This window comes from Arachis hypogaea, chromosome 14 (assembly GCF_003086295.3).
Source record: "Arachis hypogaea cultivar Tifrunner chromosome 14, arahy.Tifrunner.gnm2.J5K5, whole genome shotgun sequence".
In the NCBI taxonomy this organism is placed as follows: domain Eukaryota; kingdom Viridiplantae; phylum Streptophyta; class Magnoliopsida; order Fabales; family Fabaceae; genus Arachis; species Arachis hypogaea.
In genome coordinates this window covers 1,178,148-1,197,744 of record NC_092049.1, presented here as the reverse complement: position 1 = coordinate 1,197,744, position 19,597 = coordinate 1,178,148, and the positions used below count along the sequence as shown (strand labels likewise).

The window sequence follows — 19,597 nt, the reverse complement described above, 5'->3', positions numbered from 1 at the left end:
AGAACCAGAATTCAACTCTTGAGTGAATTCTAATTCCTAGCATTCCAAACAAGCTCCTAGTATATCTATGTATGTATGAACAATGTGAGCCTAGTGAGAAGTCTAATTTATAGAGGGAATTGAAGCATATCCTCCACTTATGGCAAGTGCTTCTTCGTAATATTAGTGATTAATGATATATAATAATTATCAACAATATCACGTGAACCTCAATTATTAACACATAAATGAACTAAAATTAATTTCACAAATGAATCAAAATAAATTAAAAAATGAATGGAAATTATATAATGATAACACCAGAAAAAATCAGAACCAATAAAGATGTTAGCAAAATGTTGGTTTTGTTGGTAATTACGATAACGAAAGAGAAGGAGGAGGAGGAAAATCAGAAGAAGAATCTGCGTGTGCGAATAAGAAGAAGAAAAAGGAAAGAAGAAGAAGCTACGTGCACGAATTTAAAAGAAGAAGAACGAGGAGGATGATGAGGAGGAGGAAGAGGATGAAACGGAAAAAGAGAAGCAGAAAATGAAGACAAAGAAGAATATGTTTTGCATTATTAGAACGCTCATACGTGGGTATAATAAAAAATATTTTTGTTGAGTTTGGGCCAATTTGATTGGATTTGGTTGTCAAAAATTCTTGGATGTATAATTGGATTGAAATTAAAAAATGATAATATTAACCAAGTTGGGTTGGTCTAGTGGTTAGCTCACTAGTCCGCTTAAGCAAGTGTCGGGGGTTCGAATCCCGCCTTGTGCATGCAGCAACCCATTGGCCAGCGGCAAACCCTTAAATAGAGCTCAGTACCGTGATGGATTAGTCCTTGACCTGCCGGGTTGGGGGATACGTGGGAAACCAAAAAAAAAAAAAATGATAATATTAATTAATTATTAATATAAGCATTAGAAAAAAAAAAGAAGAAGAGAGAAAATTGAGAGACATATATTGTTTAATAAATTATAATTTTTTAAAATTACTATTAAATTATTTTTTTATTATTTAAAAATATAAGATAAAAGATCATATTTGACCAGACCATCTAGAAAAAAATTTGAGAGGATATATTTTCGTATTTGACTATTTCCAAGAAGCCCACAGCCCAGTGTTTCACTTCACTGAGCTTTGCGTCCTTTCTTCTGCTCTCAGTTACTTTTAGGTTTTAGGGTTCTTCTGCGTACTCAGTTTCAGCCACAGCCAGTGTTGTCTTCACTCTTTGGGTAAGAAAATGAAATATGCGTTTTGTTTCCTCTTGTCACCTATTTTTACTTCAAAATTCACTCTAACACTGTCACCCACACCCGCAATTTCTCATTTTCATCACTAATTTTGTTTTTGTTGTTTCTCTTCTTCCGTGTTGCTAAAACTCGAAAAAGGTTATTTTAATGCTGCATTTTTGTTACATTGTGAGATCATACAATGCTGTTCTAGAATTTTGAGTTTGTAATGTTTGAGTTTCTGCATGCGTCTGATCTTGCTCTTGTTTTCACTTTCGTTGTATATGATTTGGGAAACGTTTTCGAAATTGCATTTTCTTTCAGAAATGATGCTTCCTTCTCAATTTTTTTAGTAATCTTTTTTAGCTCTTCAGAAGTAGAAAACTCTGTTCCGTACAAATGCTGTCATTTTTGGGCTTTTTGGCTCTTTCGCTAGCTTTAACTCTGATTGCATGTCTTCGTTCTGTACTTTCTGTTTTTTATTTTTTTTTATTTTCTTAAATCTATGTCAGCAACTTACTTTGTTTCAGCTTTGAATGACGTTTTTCATGGTAATTTTTCATTTTCTTCACTTATTTTCTGTCAAATAAGACTCCATTTCCTTTCTGTCAAATAATGACATTTTATATTTTTATTATTTTACTTTTTAATTTAAATATTAGTAGTGATTCATTTGACATTGATTGCAGTTGTAGAAAAGAAAAAAAAAAGAAAGAAAACGAGATAAACCTTACTTTGGTGCTTAATAGTAATTTTCATTTCACGTTAGTCTTATGTGATCTTACAAATATCTTGAAGACTGAATTAATGTTTCATAAGTCGTTTAATTACACACACAAGAAAAAAAAAAGAAAAAAAAAGGGAAAAAGAAAAGATGAGCTGTTTCTCCCATAGTTTATGTTTTGGTTATTTCAATGGATGTTTTGATAGATTTGATGTTAATTACTACCTTTTCTGGTTATTATTGCGGTTTAGCCTATTGGCTACTTGAGTCGATATTTTTGCTATTTTGTACTGAGCTTCATATTATACAATTTGTTTCATTTACTCAACTTTTTCAGATTGTTCATATCTTTTGATATTATACACTCCAAGTCCAAGTTTATTTCAATTCTTACCTTGTATGTTATCCGAAATAGGGATATGGATTCATCTGAGCTGGATGGAAATGGTAACGAGGCATCCCTGCCACCACCACCCCCTGTTGTTCCACCTGATGTTGTCCCAGTTAAAGCAGAAGACGCACTTGCTGAACCTGTTAAGAAAAAGGTTTCTCGCCTTCCAATTGCCAGGCGTGGGCTGGGATCAAAAGGAATGAAGATAGCTCTTCAAACCAATCACTTCAAAGTTAATGTCACTAACAATGATGGAAATTTCTTCCATTATAGCGTATGTCCCTCTCACATTCCTTTGTTTATTATTATTATTATTATTATTATTATTATCATCCAGGTTTATTCTAATTACCTAAATATGACTGTTGTCACTTGTTATGTTATTTGAACAGGTTGCGTTTGCTTATGAAGATGGACGCCCTGTAGAAGGTAAGGGTTTCGGGAGAAGGATAATGGATAGGGTGCATGAGACGTATGCTTCTGAGTTAAATGGTAAGGACTTCGCATATGACGGGGAGAAAAGTCTGTTTACCATTGGTTCTCTTCCAAGCAACAAGCTTGAGTTTGAAGTTGTTCTGGAGGATGTTGTTTCGAATAGGTAGAAATGACAAGCATATAATTGTTTTAGCCTTCCATAGAGTTTCATATCATTGTTTCAGCAGTGTTTAACCTTTTAATTTTTCTTGTGAAGAAATAATGGTAACTGTAGCCCTGATGGTCATGGGGACAATGAAAGTGACAAAAAGAGGATGCGACGCCCGTATCGTGCGAAGAAATTTAAAGTAGAGATTAGCTATGCCGCCAAAATTCCAATGCAGGCCATTGCCAATGCCTTGCGTGGGCAGGAATCGGAGAATTTCCAAGAAGCCATCAGAGTGCTTGATATTATATTGAGGCAACATGCTGCTAAACAGTAAGACCTTTCTTCATTTTACTTGTCATAACATGTTTTCTAACATTTTGATGCATTATAATTTACAAGGCACCAAACCATAGTTCTCAACTGTGCATTTGTCTATTGCAGAGGTTGCCTCCTAGTTCGGCAATCCTTCTTCCACAATGATCCGAGGAATTTTGCTGAAGTTGGAGGTGGTGTGCTTGGCTGCAGAGGATTCCATTCAAGTTTCAGAACTACTCAGAGTGGCCTGTCTCTGAACATAGGTTAGATCTGTGTACTGTGTACAACCTTCTCATCAAGGCTTTTTGTCTAACTCCTATAATCATCCAATTCGTTTAGATGTCACAACTACTATGACAATCCAGCCTGGACCTGTTGTGGACTTCCTAATTGCCAATCAAAATGTGCGAGATCCATTTCAGCTTGACTGGGCAAAGGTAACAATGCTGTTGAGAACTTAATTTATTACTCTCTTGTTTGATTATTTTACACAAAGGCCTGTCTGTTACTCTTTTTACTTTAAACAGGCCAAAAGGACCCTAAAAAATCTGAGGATTAAAGTAAGCCCATCCAATCAAGAGTACAAAATTACAGGTCTCAGTGAACTCCCATGCCGAGATCAGACGTACCCTCCCTCTCTCTCTCTCTCTCTCTCTCTCTCTCTCTCTCTATTTCTTTCTTTATTCCTCCTTTTTTTTTTCTCTAAATGCATTTGGCTTTGATGTCAAATTATAAAACTTGAATATATGGTGCATTATGATAGTAGAGTTGTTATTTGATGAGTATAGGTTTTCAGTGATAGCTTGGTTTTTGCAGGTTTTCTCTGAAGAAAGGTGGAAGGGATGGTGATGATGGTACTGAAGAAGTGACTGTTTATGATTATTTTGTCAATACTCGTAGGATAGATCTTCGATACTCTGCTGAGCTTCCTTGTATCAATGTTGGCAAGCCTAAACGACCGACATACTTCCCCATTGAGGTGAATCAATGTGTTTATTTTTGCAAGTTTCGCATGCTGCAATTTTAGCATTCTGGATCTTAACTAAAACCTAGGTTATTTACTTCTCCTTTTGTTTTAGCTTTGTGAATTGGTGTCCTTGCAACGTTATACAAAATCGCTGTCCACGCTTCAAAGGGCTTCATTGGTAGAGAAGTCCAGGCAGAAGCCACCAGAGAGGATGAGGGTTTTATCTGATGTACGTTGTTATTCTAAATTTTAAGTGATGTGGTTACACTACTTATATCTTGGTTAAGGAAGCTTATTAAATATTGTTTTGTTAGGCACTAAAAACCAGCAACTATGGTTCTGAACCTATGCTTCAAAATTGTGGAATTTCTATAAGCACTGGCTTTACTCAAGTGGATGGTCGTGTTCTGCCTTCACCAAGGGTATTTAATATTTCTTTTTGTCACTGTGCTCTCGAAACTTGTTTATTGTGTGTTGCCTTGTTTTATTTGAACTTGGTGACCTGAGGTTTTCTTAATTATGACTTGGCAGGTCACTTGTTCGAGAAATGATTTTTCTCATTTAGCAAATGCTCTAGTAACTTGTTTTTTTTGGGCTCCCACATGAAACTAAATGAAAGTCCTTTTTAAAAATCCTTTGTTTGGAATATGGATTTATATGGAAAAATTCTCTTTTTGCTACTGTCATATCTAAATGCTAGGCTGCCTCTGATGAATTATAAATTATTTTGAAGTTCCCTTTGCTGCTTGTGGTGTGTTGGTATTATTTTTTGTTTCTTTTTTTTACCTATCTAAGCAAATGATGTTAAGTTCTTGCTGGTAGTAATTCTTTGAAGGATGTAAATGCTATATAAATGACTTTATTCTCTTTGTTTGCTATTTTGTGTTGATTCTGGTTGTTTAAGATTATAAAATAAATTGGTTGAGCAATATTGTAAGCAAAATTAATTATGGTATGGACTCATGGCTCCTATATTGTCAATCATCAGTAACCTTAAGTTTTTAACTTTCATAGTTTGATATTGATTATTGAATGTTTTCCAATAGTTGAAGCTTGGCAATGGTGAGGACTTAAATCCAAGGAATGGGAGATGGAATTTTAGTAATAAGGTATTCGGTTTAGTTCCATTTCCACTGAAATTTTCATCTGGTCCAGATTCTCAGTACTGTATGAGGTTCTAATAACTTAAAAATGCTTTTCCAGAGTTTTGTGCAGCCAATAAAGATAGAACGGTGGGCTGTAGTTAACTTTTCTGCACGATGTGATGTAAGAGCTCTTGTGAGGGATATGATTAGAGTTGCAGGAACGAAAGGAATTGTAAGTTCCATCTCCTTGTATCAGCTGAGAAGTATGAAAGATCTACTGACTGAAATGTTCTTTCCTGCTTTTGTTTTTGCAGTCAATGGAAGATCCATTTGATGTGTTTGAAGAGAGTCATCAGTTTAGGCGTTCCCCACCAATGGTTAGAGTGGAGAAGATGTTTGAAAGCATCCAGTCTAAACTTCCTGGAGTTCCTCAGTTCCTTCTATGTCTAATTCCCGAGAGGAAAAACTGTGAAATTTATGGTTAGTCATTAATAAGTGGATTTCATTTATCTTGTGTTTGGGAATAAACAATTGTAAATGAAGATTTATTCTAACATTGAAGGTCCATGGAAAAAGAAAAATCTTACTGAGTATGGAATTGTTAGCCAGTGCATGTGTCCTTTAAGGGTCAATGACCAGTTTCTGACTAACGTTTTGATGAAGATAAATGCCAAGGTATGTTGGGCATGGTATTCTAGTACTATTGGGCAAGAGCTTTGTACATTTTATTATTTTGGCTATGACCCAGCTTTTAATATCTTGTTTCTCACCTTCTCGAGTGATAATAACATGGGAATAAATGAATGACTTTGCATCCTTTCCCTATCTAATGGAGCAAAGGTTGTTTTCATTGTTTTATGTTGCCTAGTCATCAGGCTTCTGTTTTATTTCTTCCTTTTCAATTGAATTATTTTTTTGATCTGCAGCTTGGTGGATTGAATACATTATTAGGCGTTGAACACTCTCCAGCTCTTCCAGTCGTTTCAAAAGCACCCACACTTATCCTGGGCATGGATGTTTCGCATGGCTCACCAGGGCAATCTGATATTCCTTCAATTGCAGCGGTAAATCATAATTGTCATGTTTTCAATGAATATAATATAATTTTGGGTAAAGTATATTTTTTGTCCGTAAAGTTTGTCAAAAGTTTCAAAAATACTAAGTTTTATTTTGTTCCAATTTTGTCACGGAAGTTTTCGATTTGCATCAAACATATCCTTGACAGCTAAATTTTCCAAAAGTTTAGGACCAATCCAACAATAATGCATGATAACTATGATTTGCTTGTGTTGAAAGTTGTTCTTGTGAAATTGTTGCTGAATTAGTCCTATATTTTTTGAAAAAATAGCCGATAGAGATATATTTGATGCAAATTGGAAACTTCTAGGACAAAATTGCAACAAAATAAAACTTCGGGGTATTTTTGAAACTTTTAGCAAACTTTAAGGACAAAATATACTTTACCCTATAATTTTTATATCAATGCATATATTGGTGCCAGGTTGATCTAATTCTACCCTTTTTCTTTTTCTTTTTTTCTTGATGAAATGTTGCTGTTTTCTGAGAGTATGCAGGTGGTCAGCTCTAGACAATGGCCTCTTATATCGAAGTATAGGGCCTGTGTTCGTACCCAGTCTGCAAAGGTTGAAATGATAGATAACCTGTTCAAGAAAGTATCTGACAATGAGGATGAAGGAATTATAAGGTTCTATCTACATGTAGTTAAACAATTAAACTATGCTTCTGTGTTAGATGGCACATGATTGTATACCATGATGTCTTGTAGTATTTCTTTCTGCCTTGTAAGAGCGGTGGCTTTTGAGCAGTCTGTTTAATGTTGTATTAATCTTCACACTATATGTATATAGTCAATGTGAAAGAAGTACCTAGCTTGATCGGTTTCATCAACTGCAGGGAACTTCTACTTGATTTCTATGTTAGTTCTGCGAAGAGAAAGCCAGACAATATAATTATTTTCAGGTAATTTTTTCTTGTAATTCCGAAGTTAGAGCTGAAAACATTTGAGGTATTGCCAATAAATTGTGTTTGTTAATGGGATTTGTCACTATTGCTATGCTAGGGTTGTGCAATTCCTGTGTCCCATTTGCCATTTATGTTTTTAACTGCTCCGAACCTACTGCAAATGTGTTTTGATGTTGATACATGCTAACATTGATCATTGCATGTTGTATTTTTCCAATAGCTACAAAATGCTTTTGGTGTTCAATGCCTGTTTGTTATACTGATTTATTACTATGCGATTCTTTTCTGATGAAACTAAACATAGTATCTTTATTATGCTGAATATAGGGATGGTGTTAGTGAATCACAGTTCAATCAAGTTTTGAACAAAGAGCTTGATCAAATCATTGAGGTTCATAAGCTTTTGACTCTGCTATTTGGGAAACATTTTTGGTCGTAAAGGGCTGCCGTTGACTTTTAACTTTGTAGGCATGTAAATTCCTTGATGAAAAGTGGGAGCCCAAGTTTGTGGTTATAGTTGCTCAGAAGAACCACCACACAAGATTCTTCCAGTCTGGTTCTCCTGACAATGTCCCACCTGGTAAATATCAGTTCAGATTATCCAAAGATTGTTGGCTACTTGGCTTTTTACTAAACCTGTTGCTTTACAGGAACTGTTGTTGACAACAAAATTTGTCATCCAAGAAACTATGATTTCTACCTATGTGCACATGCCGGAATGATAGTAAGTATCCAATATTCTGTTTCCCTCCTTTTTAAGTTTAAAGATTAATTTACATGCTTGTGGGTTGCATAGCTGTGTGGTTCGACGTGTTAGGTGTGTCTTCATTGAGTCTATTGTTGCCCCGAAATGAACTGTTCGGGGGTCTAGATGTGTGTGTGAACGATCACTATTGTGAATATCGTGGTGTCTATCTTTTAGTAATATTCTCTGTATTCCTTCAAAAATTTCCTCCTCAGGGCACTAGCAGGCCTACACACTACCATGTTCTTCATGATGAGGTTGGCTTTAGTGCTGATGAGCTACAGGAGCTTGTACATTCTCTGTCATATGTGTAAGTGGAACTTTTGACCTGTATTGATTTGGAATTATGCACATGCGTCTTAAGGAACCTATCATTAGATGTTTGTTGTTTATGACAGGTATCAGAGGAGCACCACTTCCATTTCTGTTGGTAAATTCTTGCTTCACATCCGGCTATTTAGATAGATTCATGTATGATATCTGATATCTGATTTAATTTTGTGTTTATGACACACTTGTACTATTTTCTCTCCTGCGCAGTTGCTCCAATATGCTACGCACACTTGGCTGCAACCCAGGTGGGGCACTTCCTCAAATTTGAAGACAAATCTGAGACATCTTCAAGTCATGGTGGACTGAGTGCTGCTGGAGCTGTCCCTGTCCCGCAGTTGCCGAAATTGCAGGACAGTGTTTGCAACTCAATGTTCTTCTGCTGAGGTGTCTCAGTTGCTTATGAGAGAAAGCAATGCTTGTACATAAAAACCATGCTCAGATCTAGCTAGCTATCTATCTAACTATCTATCTAACTCTGGATACTGGTAGACTTAGCCATGTTAGCCTAAGACTTATCGTCTATGTTTTAGACTGTTTTGTTTTATGTGATATATGGCATGTGTTTAGCACTGGCTTTCAAGTGGCAATGTATTGAGATGCTTTTGTAGTTATGTTTGGTTTAAGGTCTGATTATATTAGATTATCCAGCGGTGTTATTGGAGGTTATTGAAAATATCTTGGGAATATTCTTCAATGAAGATGGGGAAACACGGTGTTGATGTTGATGACAAAGGAATATATAAAATGTTTATTTGCTCAATAGCATTGTTTTGCTTATAAGAGAAAGAGTAAAGTGACAAATTCTGAGGGTTTATATTTCGAACATATTAGTCTTAAATCACGGTTTTTTATTCTAATCATAGGGGATAATTTAAAAGCAGTGTGTCTATATTTGCTATTTGGGAGGAATTTGATCGAAGTGTAAATTCAGAGCCATATACCAACAAAATTATCATTTTATTCAAACAAATTATTCTATAACATTTATAAGGCAAATTAAATTGCATGAAGGCCATTATTTACTAGCTAGCCTTGCCCAGTCTTAGGGAAATAAATGACCACACACCATAGACATGCATTTGTAAACATTAACAACTACGAATATAACAACACATTAAATTAGAGTAAATATAACTCGAGCATGCATGACTCAACATAAATTACTCCTAGGAGGAACATTAGGTTGTTCAAGACCATGGCAGCACTTGTAATTAACAGATGTGACCTCCATTGAACGGCCACAATCAACATTTGGGCATGGAATGCGTGCAAGGATATCAGAGGGGTATGTAATTTCGCTATGCTCACATTTGGGAGGACCATCTTTAAGCTTGCACCTCTCATAGTATTCTTTGAATGCAACATCAAAGCTTACTTCTTGGTCGTCCAACTTCCTTGGCCATTTCTCGAATTCTTTGACTGTTCGATACATGACCTCGCCTTGACCAAGAAGCTTCACATTTGACCCTTTGCTAAGTATCACCCACCCTTTTGGGTCTTGTTTAAGAAACAACAACCTCTTCATCTCTCTTGTTGAAAAGTCCATAACGCCCTCGCCGCCGCCGCCACCCTTCGTGTGTTTCCTGTTGGCTAGCAAGCTGTCTATGGCGATCCAGAAGCGTGGAACATCCCTGGAATCATCCCTCCCTAATCGATATAATTCAATTGGGACAGTGGTTTCTATCTGCCTTTTCAAACTGTTCAAAGCTGTCTCAAACTCTTCTATCCATTTGCTGGACGTCCCTCCAAAGATGAAGATGTAATAATCGTCTTCGATCTGAAATTTTTTGTTTCTCACTAATTATATCCAATGTACTAAACTACCAAATAAACTCACTCATTACTCCCTCCTTTAGGTAGTGTTGACTTTTGAGAGGAATGTTAGAGGGTCACAATTTATTATTTTTGACCAATAGTTAGTTAGATAATGACATGTCACGTTAAGTGTCACGTGACATTAACCTACCACGTCATCATATCACGTGGCATTTAATGTGACACGTCATCATCTAACTAACAGAAGAATCAATTTGACTTAAAAAATTATTTGAGGACTAATTTGAAGAATAAATGATTTTTCAGGGATAAATTTGATTATTATCCGCTTTTATATAAGGCCCATATGCATAGAATGAACTTACAAATTCTTTCATCCTTGGATTGAATTTTGTGATTTCATTCCAAAACCAGTTCCATTGTTGAGTGAGACGAGTGTAATCAGAAGCCTTGAAGGGGAAGCCATCAATGCCCCAAATAGAAAGAAGTAGTTTGGTATCATCATTTTCCACCTTACCTTGAGGACTTAAGAGTGGGATAATTGATTTGTCTTTGTATTTGAACACCTCTCTGATAAGACGAATCCCAGTTTTGAAATTGAAATCTTTAACCACATACCATCCAATCTTAGTGTCCTCCAACATCTTCTCCAAATCCTTCTTGTTTCTTTCATTCCATTCATCCACAATAGGGATCCAAAGAATCTTGAAATCCTCTTTCTTATACCCCTCTACTTCTCTTGGTTCCTCTTTCAGCTTTTCATATATTCCCTTTAAGAGCTTAATTTCATCTTGAATGTTCTCCAGGCCTGAGATGAACAACAACACATGCTTCTTCTTCAGATCCTCAATTTTCACCTATGCCATAATAGTAATTAATCTCAGATCAGTCCAGGTAGAAAAAACCGAAATTTACGTGAAATCGAAAAAAGTAAATTAAGTACGTGTAAAACGAAAAATCTTAAACAAGCTATGATGCATGGACACTGAAGACACTAACATGGGATACAGTACAACACGGAACACGTCGACACGCGAATTTTAAAATCTTATGAGACACGGCGTATACACATATAGAATATAAAGTATTTTTTAGATAAATCATAATGATATTTTGAATTTTATTGACATTAAAATATAAATTATTTTTTTAATTATTTTTAATGTCTTATTTTAATTATAACAAGTATTTAAAATATTTTTATTTTAATAAATAATAATATATATTATATCTAAATTTATTTCAAGAATAAATGTTAAGAATAAGATTAAGCACGTTGACATGTGTTAGGAGTGTCCAAGCTTGTTCAAAAGAGAATTTTTTATTTTTTATTAAAGTACGATTGGATTAATGTCGGTGAGTGTTGTGTCCGAAATATATCCAACACACGAACACGATAACTCAGCAAAGTGTCTGTATTTTATAGTTAACAAGATTTAAATAGTAAAATTGTCAAATTTAATACAAATTTTATAAATTAAATCGAAATTTTAGCTTCTATCCAAATCACATACATGCCAATTAAGATTTTTGTTAATTAATAGATTCATGAACAATTGTCTGATACTGGTTGGTTAGTGTGACGTGACAATAAATAAGGAAACATACCTAAAGAAAAATAAGAGTAATATATATATATATATATATATATATATATATATATATATCCCAAATCAATCTACAAAATATTTTTAGTCAACATTTGCTCTCTAATAAATTTTAATAATTAAATCAGTCACCAATTTTTCATCTAAATAAATTAGTTTCTACATCAAATTCATCTTTAGATGATAATAATTTTATCCCATTAATTTTATTATTATTTAAAAAACATATGATAGTCTACAAATTTTCAAAATTTTTAGATTTGTTTTCCCATATAGCAGCTGAGTTCTTAGTCTCTAATATTTGGAAACTAATTTGTTTAATAAAATAAAAAATTGATGATTAATTTAATAATTAAAATTTATTAAGGACTAAATTATCCGACTGAAATTTGAGAATTGGTTCGGATATTCCCAAAAAAAACACCACCACTCATAAATAGTCGAAAAGATGAACAACATAGAAATATAATAATAAGGGATAGGGTGGTAGTAAATGAGTGATTTAATTACTTTGTTAGCTTATATAATTTTATCAAATTTTTAAAAGAAATATTAGGTATATATAAAAAATTAACCATCACATTAGTCACTATTTATTTATGTATAAATATATTTTAATTTAATTTATTTTTAATGTGTCTTTTATATTACAACATATATTTTATATAAATGACTGATTTAGTAACATATTTAGTATGATCGAATTTTTAATTAAATTTTTATATTAAATAAAAAAGTTTAATTAAATTCTTATTAGTTTTTAATTTTAAAAAATAAAACAAAATAATACTAAAATATTTACGTTTAAAGTATTTCGTAATTCATCCTACTTCAACACATAAATAAATATTCCAAACAAAAATATAATTTTTAACCAAAATATTAGTTAGAAAGAATCTATTTATTTTATCTAATATAAAGATCAAATTACGAATTCTAAATTATAACGACTTAATTAAAAATTTGATGAAACTGAAGAGTAATTAAACCTAAATACAGAGTCAATGATAAATTTTAGGTGAAAACTCAGGTGTAGTCAACTTCACATGAAGTTGATAGAAGAGAGCCGTTAAATAATTTAAATATTTGACTAAATTTTTATCTAACAACTCTCAGTTATCAATTTAACGTAAAGTTGACTGCATCTGAGTTTCCGCATAAATTTTATTTTGTTACCGGTTGTCCATTGAGCCCACAATAAACTATTTGCCTTGAGTCCGAGTACTGATGAGTGGAGATGATAAAAGCTCTCAAAACCCTCACAATATCTTTATTACCACCATAAATGATATTCTTACGCTTCGTGTAATCTTCTATTGCTTCTGTATTAGGGTTCACACAAAATGTTTTATTAGAAATCGACATAAATTACTAATATAAAATACGATAATATTAGAATGACAAAAAAAAAGTCTAAATTTATCGTATTTAGTATTTATTAATTTTAACAATAATTAATAAATATTAAATAAGATTGAGTTGTTTTTTGGCTATTTTTTTTGTTATCGAATATTTTCGTAAAAAGGTGTGTGTATTAAAAGGTGTGTGTATTAACAGTCATAACTAACCTATTTGCTTCTTGCAGTCTTCTAGGTTGTCCTGAAAACTTTTAAGAATGCCATCAAGCCTATGATCAAAATGCTTGGGCAATTCATATCTGTTATCCCTGTTGGATGGAAACAATTTTAGTAATTAAATTGTACTCTTTATATGGAAAAATATAAAAAATAGAGGGTTGCTTTTGTAAAGAAGGAAACCTGAAGGTTAAATATTTTGGATACATGTTTTACAACATAGAGTAATAATATATTAATTGTTTTAAAAATTAAATACATTCATGACTTGCTTTAACTTTAAACTTTTCGAAAATAACTTACTAAAATTGGTTTTTAAAAGATAAATTTCTAGTTGTAACACTTATATTTAATAAATAAAATTAAAAAATTTTTAAAAAGTACAAGCAATAATAATTATCTTTGATAAAATAATTTTTAAAATTAAAATTAATTATAATAAATATAAATATAATGATAAATTTAAAAATTTATTAACTTAGGAGGTTTTATGAAATTATATTAGATTATTTTAATTTTAATAAGTATAAACTAAATTTAAAAAATACTTTTGTATTAGCACCTATTTAGGTACTTTTAAGAATATTAATAACTTTTAAAAACTGCAAATAAGCACATAATTCTTTTTATTTACTAAATAAAAAACATAGTGAAGAATTTTTTCAAAGAATTATACCAAACTAAGTATAAATATCTTACAGTACTAAAAATTAAAAAGAAATTCTCTTGCTTAAAACTTAATTAAGCAAATGTATACATGGAAGAAGAATAATATATTCTTCTAGTTTTTAAAAGGAAAAATTTATATTCAAATGCATTATTTAATATTCTAAAAAGATAAAACGTATTCAATATATTTTGGATAATATTAATTATACATATTAAAATTAGTATTTATTAGAAATGTTAACTTAAAATTAAGAACTTAAAAGATGAAATAGATAAAAATAAATGAATAAAACAGCATTAAAAGAATGGATGACTATAAAAAAACTGAAAAAGGAATAATGAAATGGTTAAGTAATAAGTAATATAATAATATTGGAAGATAAAAAAAATCAGCTAAAACGGCCTAAATTTGCCTTCTTTAATATTTATTATTAATTAGTAAAGATTCATATACAACTGTTTTTATATGAATGTAATAGTTGAGAATCGTTAAATGATGATTTAGTTAAACGTGTCAAATTATTTATCAGTTCTTAAATATCAACTTACTTTATTAATTATCGTTAAAATTAATAGGGTAAATTATATTTTTTTGTCTTTGAAGTTTGTCAAAAGTTTCAAAAATACTCTTAAATTTTATTTTGTTTCAATTTTGTTCTAAAGTTTTCGAGTTACATCAAATATATCCCTAATAGCTAATTTTTAAAAAAACTTAGGATGAATTTAGCAACAATTTTACAAGAACAACTTTTAACACAAGCAAATCAGACTTAGGAGTCATGCATTATTACTTGATTGATCCTAAACTTTTTAAAAATTCAGCTGTCAAGAGTATATTTGATACAAATCAAAAATTTCAAAGGCAAAATTAAAACAAAATAAAACTTAAAAATATTTTTAAAATTTTTAATAAACTATAAAATAATAAAGTATATTTTTTATCCCTGAAGTTTAGCTAAAATTTTAAAAATACCCTTAAGTTTTATTTTGTTTCAATTTTATCCTACAAGTTTTCGATTTGCATCAAATATACTCTTAACGGCTAAATTTTCAAAAAAATTAAGACAAATCTAACAATAATGATGAAAACTATGTTTGATTTGCTTGTTTTGAGGGTTGTTCTTATGAAATTGTTGTTGAATTGGTATTAAATTTTTTGAAAAATTAGTCGTTCGGGGTATATTTGATGCAAATCGAAAACTTTTAAGACAAAATTAAAACACAATAAAATTTAGAGATATTTTTAAAATTTTTATCAAACTTTAGGAACAAAAAATATATTTTACTCAAAATTATATTTTATTCAATTCATAAATACTAAATAAAATAAATATAGACTATTTTTTAGTCTTCCTAACATTAGCATAAACAATAAAGCTTACTTGGTATGATGAGTGGTAGTGAAGTAATTAATTTGAGCAGTACAAGTGACAAAGGTGAAGATGGTCCAATAAACAATGACAGGGATCTGATGCAAAGTTTGAGACAAGATGGGAACTTCTTTTATGTCATATTCTTTACTTATGAGCTCCTTCCACTCACTGATGCATGCAATCATTTGCATTACCTTCTTCACCAAACCATTCAAAATAACAAGCTCTTCTGACTTCTCCCGGAGGCTTGGAAGCCCGTTCAACTCCGCCAATGACTTTTCAACTTCCTGGAGTTGGTCAACTACTTCACCTTGACTTTGACTTTGACTTTGTGGAATGTGGGATAGTTTTCCAAACTCCAAGGCAAATGCTGCTTCAACTATTAGTGCTTTTGCATCCCAAGAATATGCCTTCAACTGTTCCAGTATCAACATTGTTGTCTGATGCGCATACTTATCACCACGTCCTGTGCATAACATCTGCCATATTTGTTCCAAAAACAAAATATTTTTCTATAATTAATATCTGATTATTTAAATAATTAGTTTCTGCAGTCTTTATCTATCATGGCAAAGACTGCGATGACCGATGAGGACTTTTTCTTCTTAAGTAGAGTTTCCGTTGTCTTAGAATGAATTTGAGAATAGTATTTAGTAAGACTGTAGCAATTTTTTGTTTATTTTTTTTCTTAGTTGTTTATTTTCTTTTAAGTCACCAAAAAAATATTCGCAAAGCATCTTACTCATTCCGAATTTTTGCAATTTTGTTTGTGTTTTTGTAATGAATTACATATAACTTTTAGTTACTTATATATATCCACATAAAATGTTTAACGAGTAAAGTATCGTTTTTGTCTCCAACGTTTGGGGTAAGTCTCAAAGTTGTCCCTAACGTTTGAATTGTCATATTTAAGTCCCTAACGTTTCAAAATTGACTCAATGTTGTCCTACCGTTAGCAATCTGTTAACGGAATTGACGGCGAGACAAAATTGAGACGATTTTGAAACGTTAGGAACTTAAATAGGACGAAAACATTCGGGACAAAAATGATACATAGAAATAAATTTTAATTTTATCCTTCACCAATATTAATCTTTTACAGTATATAGTTATTCAATTATTTTTTAATCATATTTAAGTAAATTACACTTAATCACATTACTTTGATTCTAAATAAATTTATCTTTTTTATAATTTTACTCTTAAATATTTTTACTCATCATGAAATATTTTTAAAAAGACTAAAATTACATTACTTTATTGTATATGTATCATTTTTTTCCCCACAAATTTATGTACTAATCATTCTACAAACATTTTATGATGAGTAAATATTTCTAAGAATAAAATTATAAAAAAAAATTCTCTCAAATAAAATTAATGTGATTAAGTGTAATTTAGTTAGATGTGATTAAAAAAATAATTGAATAACTATGTACCATAAAAAATTGATATTATTGAAGGATAAAATTAAAATTTATTTCTATATTATTTTTGTCCCCAACGTGTTCGTCCTATTTAAGTTCCTAACGTTTTAAAATCGTCTCAATTTTGTCCCGCCGTCAATTTCGTTAACAGATTCCTAACGACAAGATAATATTGAGTCAATTTTGAAATGTTAGGGACTTAAATAGGACAATTCAAACATTAAGGACAACTTTAAAACTTACCTCAAACGTTGGGACAAAAACAATATTTTACTGGATATTTAACAATCACCTATAACTCACATGGCATAGTCTTTTCGTCCTCACCTAAAGATTTCGGGTTCGAATCTCATTCCTAATTGTGAAAAAAAAAAAAAAATCACCTGGCAAGCAATCCGTTTTAGTTTAGCCGTGAGTTGTTGAACACAACCGAAGCTCGATCCTTCATGGAATTGATCACTCTGCTGGCTACCCTGTTAACAAAATAAAAATATTGTAAATTTTGTTGATTTTATAAGTTAAAATGGTAGCTGGGAATTGGTTTTAATTATTAATATACGGAATAAATAATTAAAAGTAAAATAGTTATTTTTTTATATTAAATTGTTTTAGAGTTAGGGGACTAGTTAGTGTAGTGTCTTTAATTTATTCTTTAAACTAACACTTTGCCGGACACTCTATGTCCAATAAGCCACATTTTTGTAAACGCAATAAATATAAAAAGGAATTATAATTTAGTGGTTAAAGAATACGTTGGAATATAACTTAAAGGAATAAGTTTAAAGGAAAAGTCTAGGGGCCAGCAGTTTTGTTAAATTTTGGCCAGCATGTAACCAGCACATAAAGGTGAGTTATTGGATGAAATCTCACACCAATCTCACACCATTAGATCATTATTGATGGCTATTTGATGGCTATTAATCACAAAAATTGCTGGCCCCCTAGCATTGCTCTAAGTTTAATTGATCAAAATTAAACTATCTTAATTTTCTTTATATATATACATATAGAAAAATGTATCTATATCTATCTTTTTAATCCAATGTATCTATCTATCTTTAAACTTAACATTCTCATGTTCGCAACATTAATTTACTATTTACTACTATTATTATTAATATTTCAGCCATGTAAAATATTTTTTATTTTTTGCAGCGAGATAAAACTTTTAGTTTAACTTTAGATAGATTATATATTTTTTTCAAAAATACTATTCGTATACCAAAATCAACCACTAAAATTAGTCACTAATATATTTGTGTATAAATACATGTGTAATTTAATTTATTTTCAATGTGTATTTATATTCCAATATGTATTTAATAATGTGACTAACTTTAGTGATTGATTTTAGTATAAACGTTGCATAGACAGTATTTTTTTTTCCACATATAAAGAACAAAAAATAGTTCTAAATTAATTTGATTCACCTAGTTTACACTTTATACTACTTTATGTTCCCATCAATTTTTTGTCAATAATTATTTATATAAAATTCAAGAAATTTAAAATGTTAAATATTTCATCAATCATTCGATCTTGATGATAAACCAAAGAAATTTAAAATGTTATAACAACTTACAAATTTTTAATATATAAAGAAAAATATTTAAGATTAATTAATAAACAATAATTGATATTGTCACGTAAAATAAAAAATGCAGTTATCTTGATGTGAAGTTGATAATTGAGAGTCATTAAATAATAATTTAGTCAAACCTGTCAAATCATCTAACGGCTCTTAATTATCAACTTCACTGCACCTACTTTCTACCTTTCATTAAACATACATGACATTTAGACAAGAATTAGATGTCTTGACATGAACTCAATCTAAACTAGAAAAAAATAAAAAGAAAAGTAAAACAAGTTGTTAATATATATGTTTGATTTATGAGTGAATATCCACCCATCCCCTCACAATTATCTCGAAAGAACAGTGAGATTCCAAGAAAAAAAAAACACCCAATTCGGTCCTTGATATTTTTTTTGGACTGATTAGTCCTGTGCCAAAAAAAATAACATTCACTTTTTTTGGCACAGGGGCTAATCAGTCCCATAAAAGTAAAGCTCAGAAGCCGAATTGGGTATTTTTTTTGTCGAGTGCCTCGTTGTCTTTTGAAGTAATTGTCATGCTGCTTTGGGTTTTTCTCTTGATTTATACATGATATGATAAAGAAGGAAATAAAGTGAAGTAAATTACCTTGTTGATGAGGCAATCAGTAATTGCAATAGAGTGGTGTATAACATTTGAAGCAACACTGTGAAGACATTGAACATCACATTTTTCAACACAATGGAAATGGGTTTTGTATACATTCTCAAGGATTTGATCATCATCTAGTTCAAGAGGGCTTTGAAGCACATTGCTACTTGCAATTTGATAATTCGACATCTTGGAAATGAATGATGATGGCTACATATATTTAGTTCAATGGCATATCAGGATCTATTTATACATTTTTGGAAAGAGGCCAAACAGCACTTTATAATGCTATGCCTAGCTCTATATATCACACCACAATAATAAATAAAGAAATAAAATAAAAAGGAAAATTAGCCTAGTGTTGGCCAGAAAATATGACAAGGTATTTTTGTACAAGAAGAGTGTTTTAATATTCGTGATTTTTTTCAAAAATATTTTTAATATTTAATTTTATTTAATTTTATCTCTAATATTTTTAATTTGTGTCAAAATTATTTTGTGACGTTAACTCCATTTAAAATATTAGGGACAAAATTTAAAATGTCAATGGATAATTTTAACACAAATAAAAGATATTTAGAACAAAATTGAATAAACCAAAAATATTAAGAATAAAATTAAA

The 19,597-nt window shown here is 31.1% G+C and overlaps 2 protein-coding genes across 2 annotated transcripts; one reads left to right on the top strand and one right to left on the bottom strand.

The window, feature by feature from the left end:
• The first annotated feature begins 1,044 nt into the window (after nucleotides 1-1,044).
• Nucleotides 1,045-9,103, top strand: LOC112740843 (protein argonaute 4). The gene is made up of 23 exons (XM_025789501.3): nucleotides 1,045-1,220; nucleotides 2,357-2,606; nucleotides 2,725-2,930; nucleotides 3,024-3,245; nucleotides 3,357-3,493; nucleotides 3,570-3,667; nucleotides 3,758-3,855; nucleotides 4,047-4,209; nucleotides 4,310-4,426; nucleotides 4,512-4,619; nucleotides 5,244-5,306; nucleotides 5,401-5,514; nucleotides 5,597-5,762; nucleotides 5,845-5,957; nucleotides 6,209-6,346; nucleotides 6,857-6,987; nucleotides 7,197-7,262; nucleotides 7,593-7,656; nucleotides 7,734-7,845; nucleotides 7,916-7,989; nucleotides 8,226-8,320; nucleotides 8,409-8,440; nucleotides 8,551-9,103. Exons 2-23 carry the CDS (start codon nucleotides 2,361-2,363, stop codon nucleotides 8,724-8,726), a joined length of 2,739 nt encoding a protein of 912 aa, XP_025645286.1. The 5' UTR covers nucleotides 1,045-1,220; nucleotides 2,357-2,360; the 3' UTR covers nucleotides 8,727-9,103.
• A 178-nt stretch (nucleotides 9,104-9,281) lies between these two features.
• Nucleotides 9,282-19,277, bottom strand: LOC112740844 (protein SIEVE ELEMENT OCCLUSION B). Its single transcript, XM_025789502.3, has 7 exons — nucleotides 18,973-19,277; nucleotides 17,153-17,242; nucleotides 15,352-15,821; nucleotides 13,295-13,392; nucleotides 12,903-13,048; nucleotides 10,485-10,976; nucleotides 9,282-10,120 (listed from the first exon to the last, which is right to left on the bottom strand). Exons 1-7 carry the CDS (start codon nucleotides 19,162-19,164, stop codon nucleotides 9,494-9,496), a joined length of 2,115 nt encoding a protein of 704 aa, XP_025645287.1. The 5' UTR covers nucleotides 19,165-19,277; the 3' UTR covers nucleotides 9,282-9,493.
• Between the last annotated feature and the right edge of the window lie 320 nt (nucleotides 19,278-19,597).

Coding starts and splice junctions, on each gene's coding strand:
- LOC112740843 (XM_025789501.3), top strand. CDS start 2,361: ATGGATTCATCTGAGCTGGATGGAAATGGTAACGAGGCATCCCTGCCA. Junction 2,931..3,023: donor GAGGATGTTGTTTCGAATAG/GTAGAAATGACA, acceptor TTTCTTGTGAAG/AAATAATGGTAACTGTAGCC. Junction 3,246..3,356: donor AGGCAACATGCTGCTAAACA/GTAAGACCTTTC, acceptor TGTCTATTGCAG/AGGTTGCCTCCTAGTTCGGC.
- LOC112740844 (XM_025789502.3), bottom strand. CDS start 19,164: ATGTCGAATTATCAAATTGCAAGTAGCAATGTGCTTCAAAGCCCTCTT. Junction 15,822..17,152: donor TAAAACGGATTGCTTGCCAG/GTGATTTTTTTT, acceptor CAAATATGGCAG/ATGTTATGCACAGGACGTGG. Junction 10,977..12,902: donor GTGGGCTCAATGGACAACCG/GTAACAAAATAA, acceptor ATTATGGCATAG/GTGAAAATTGAGGATCTGAA.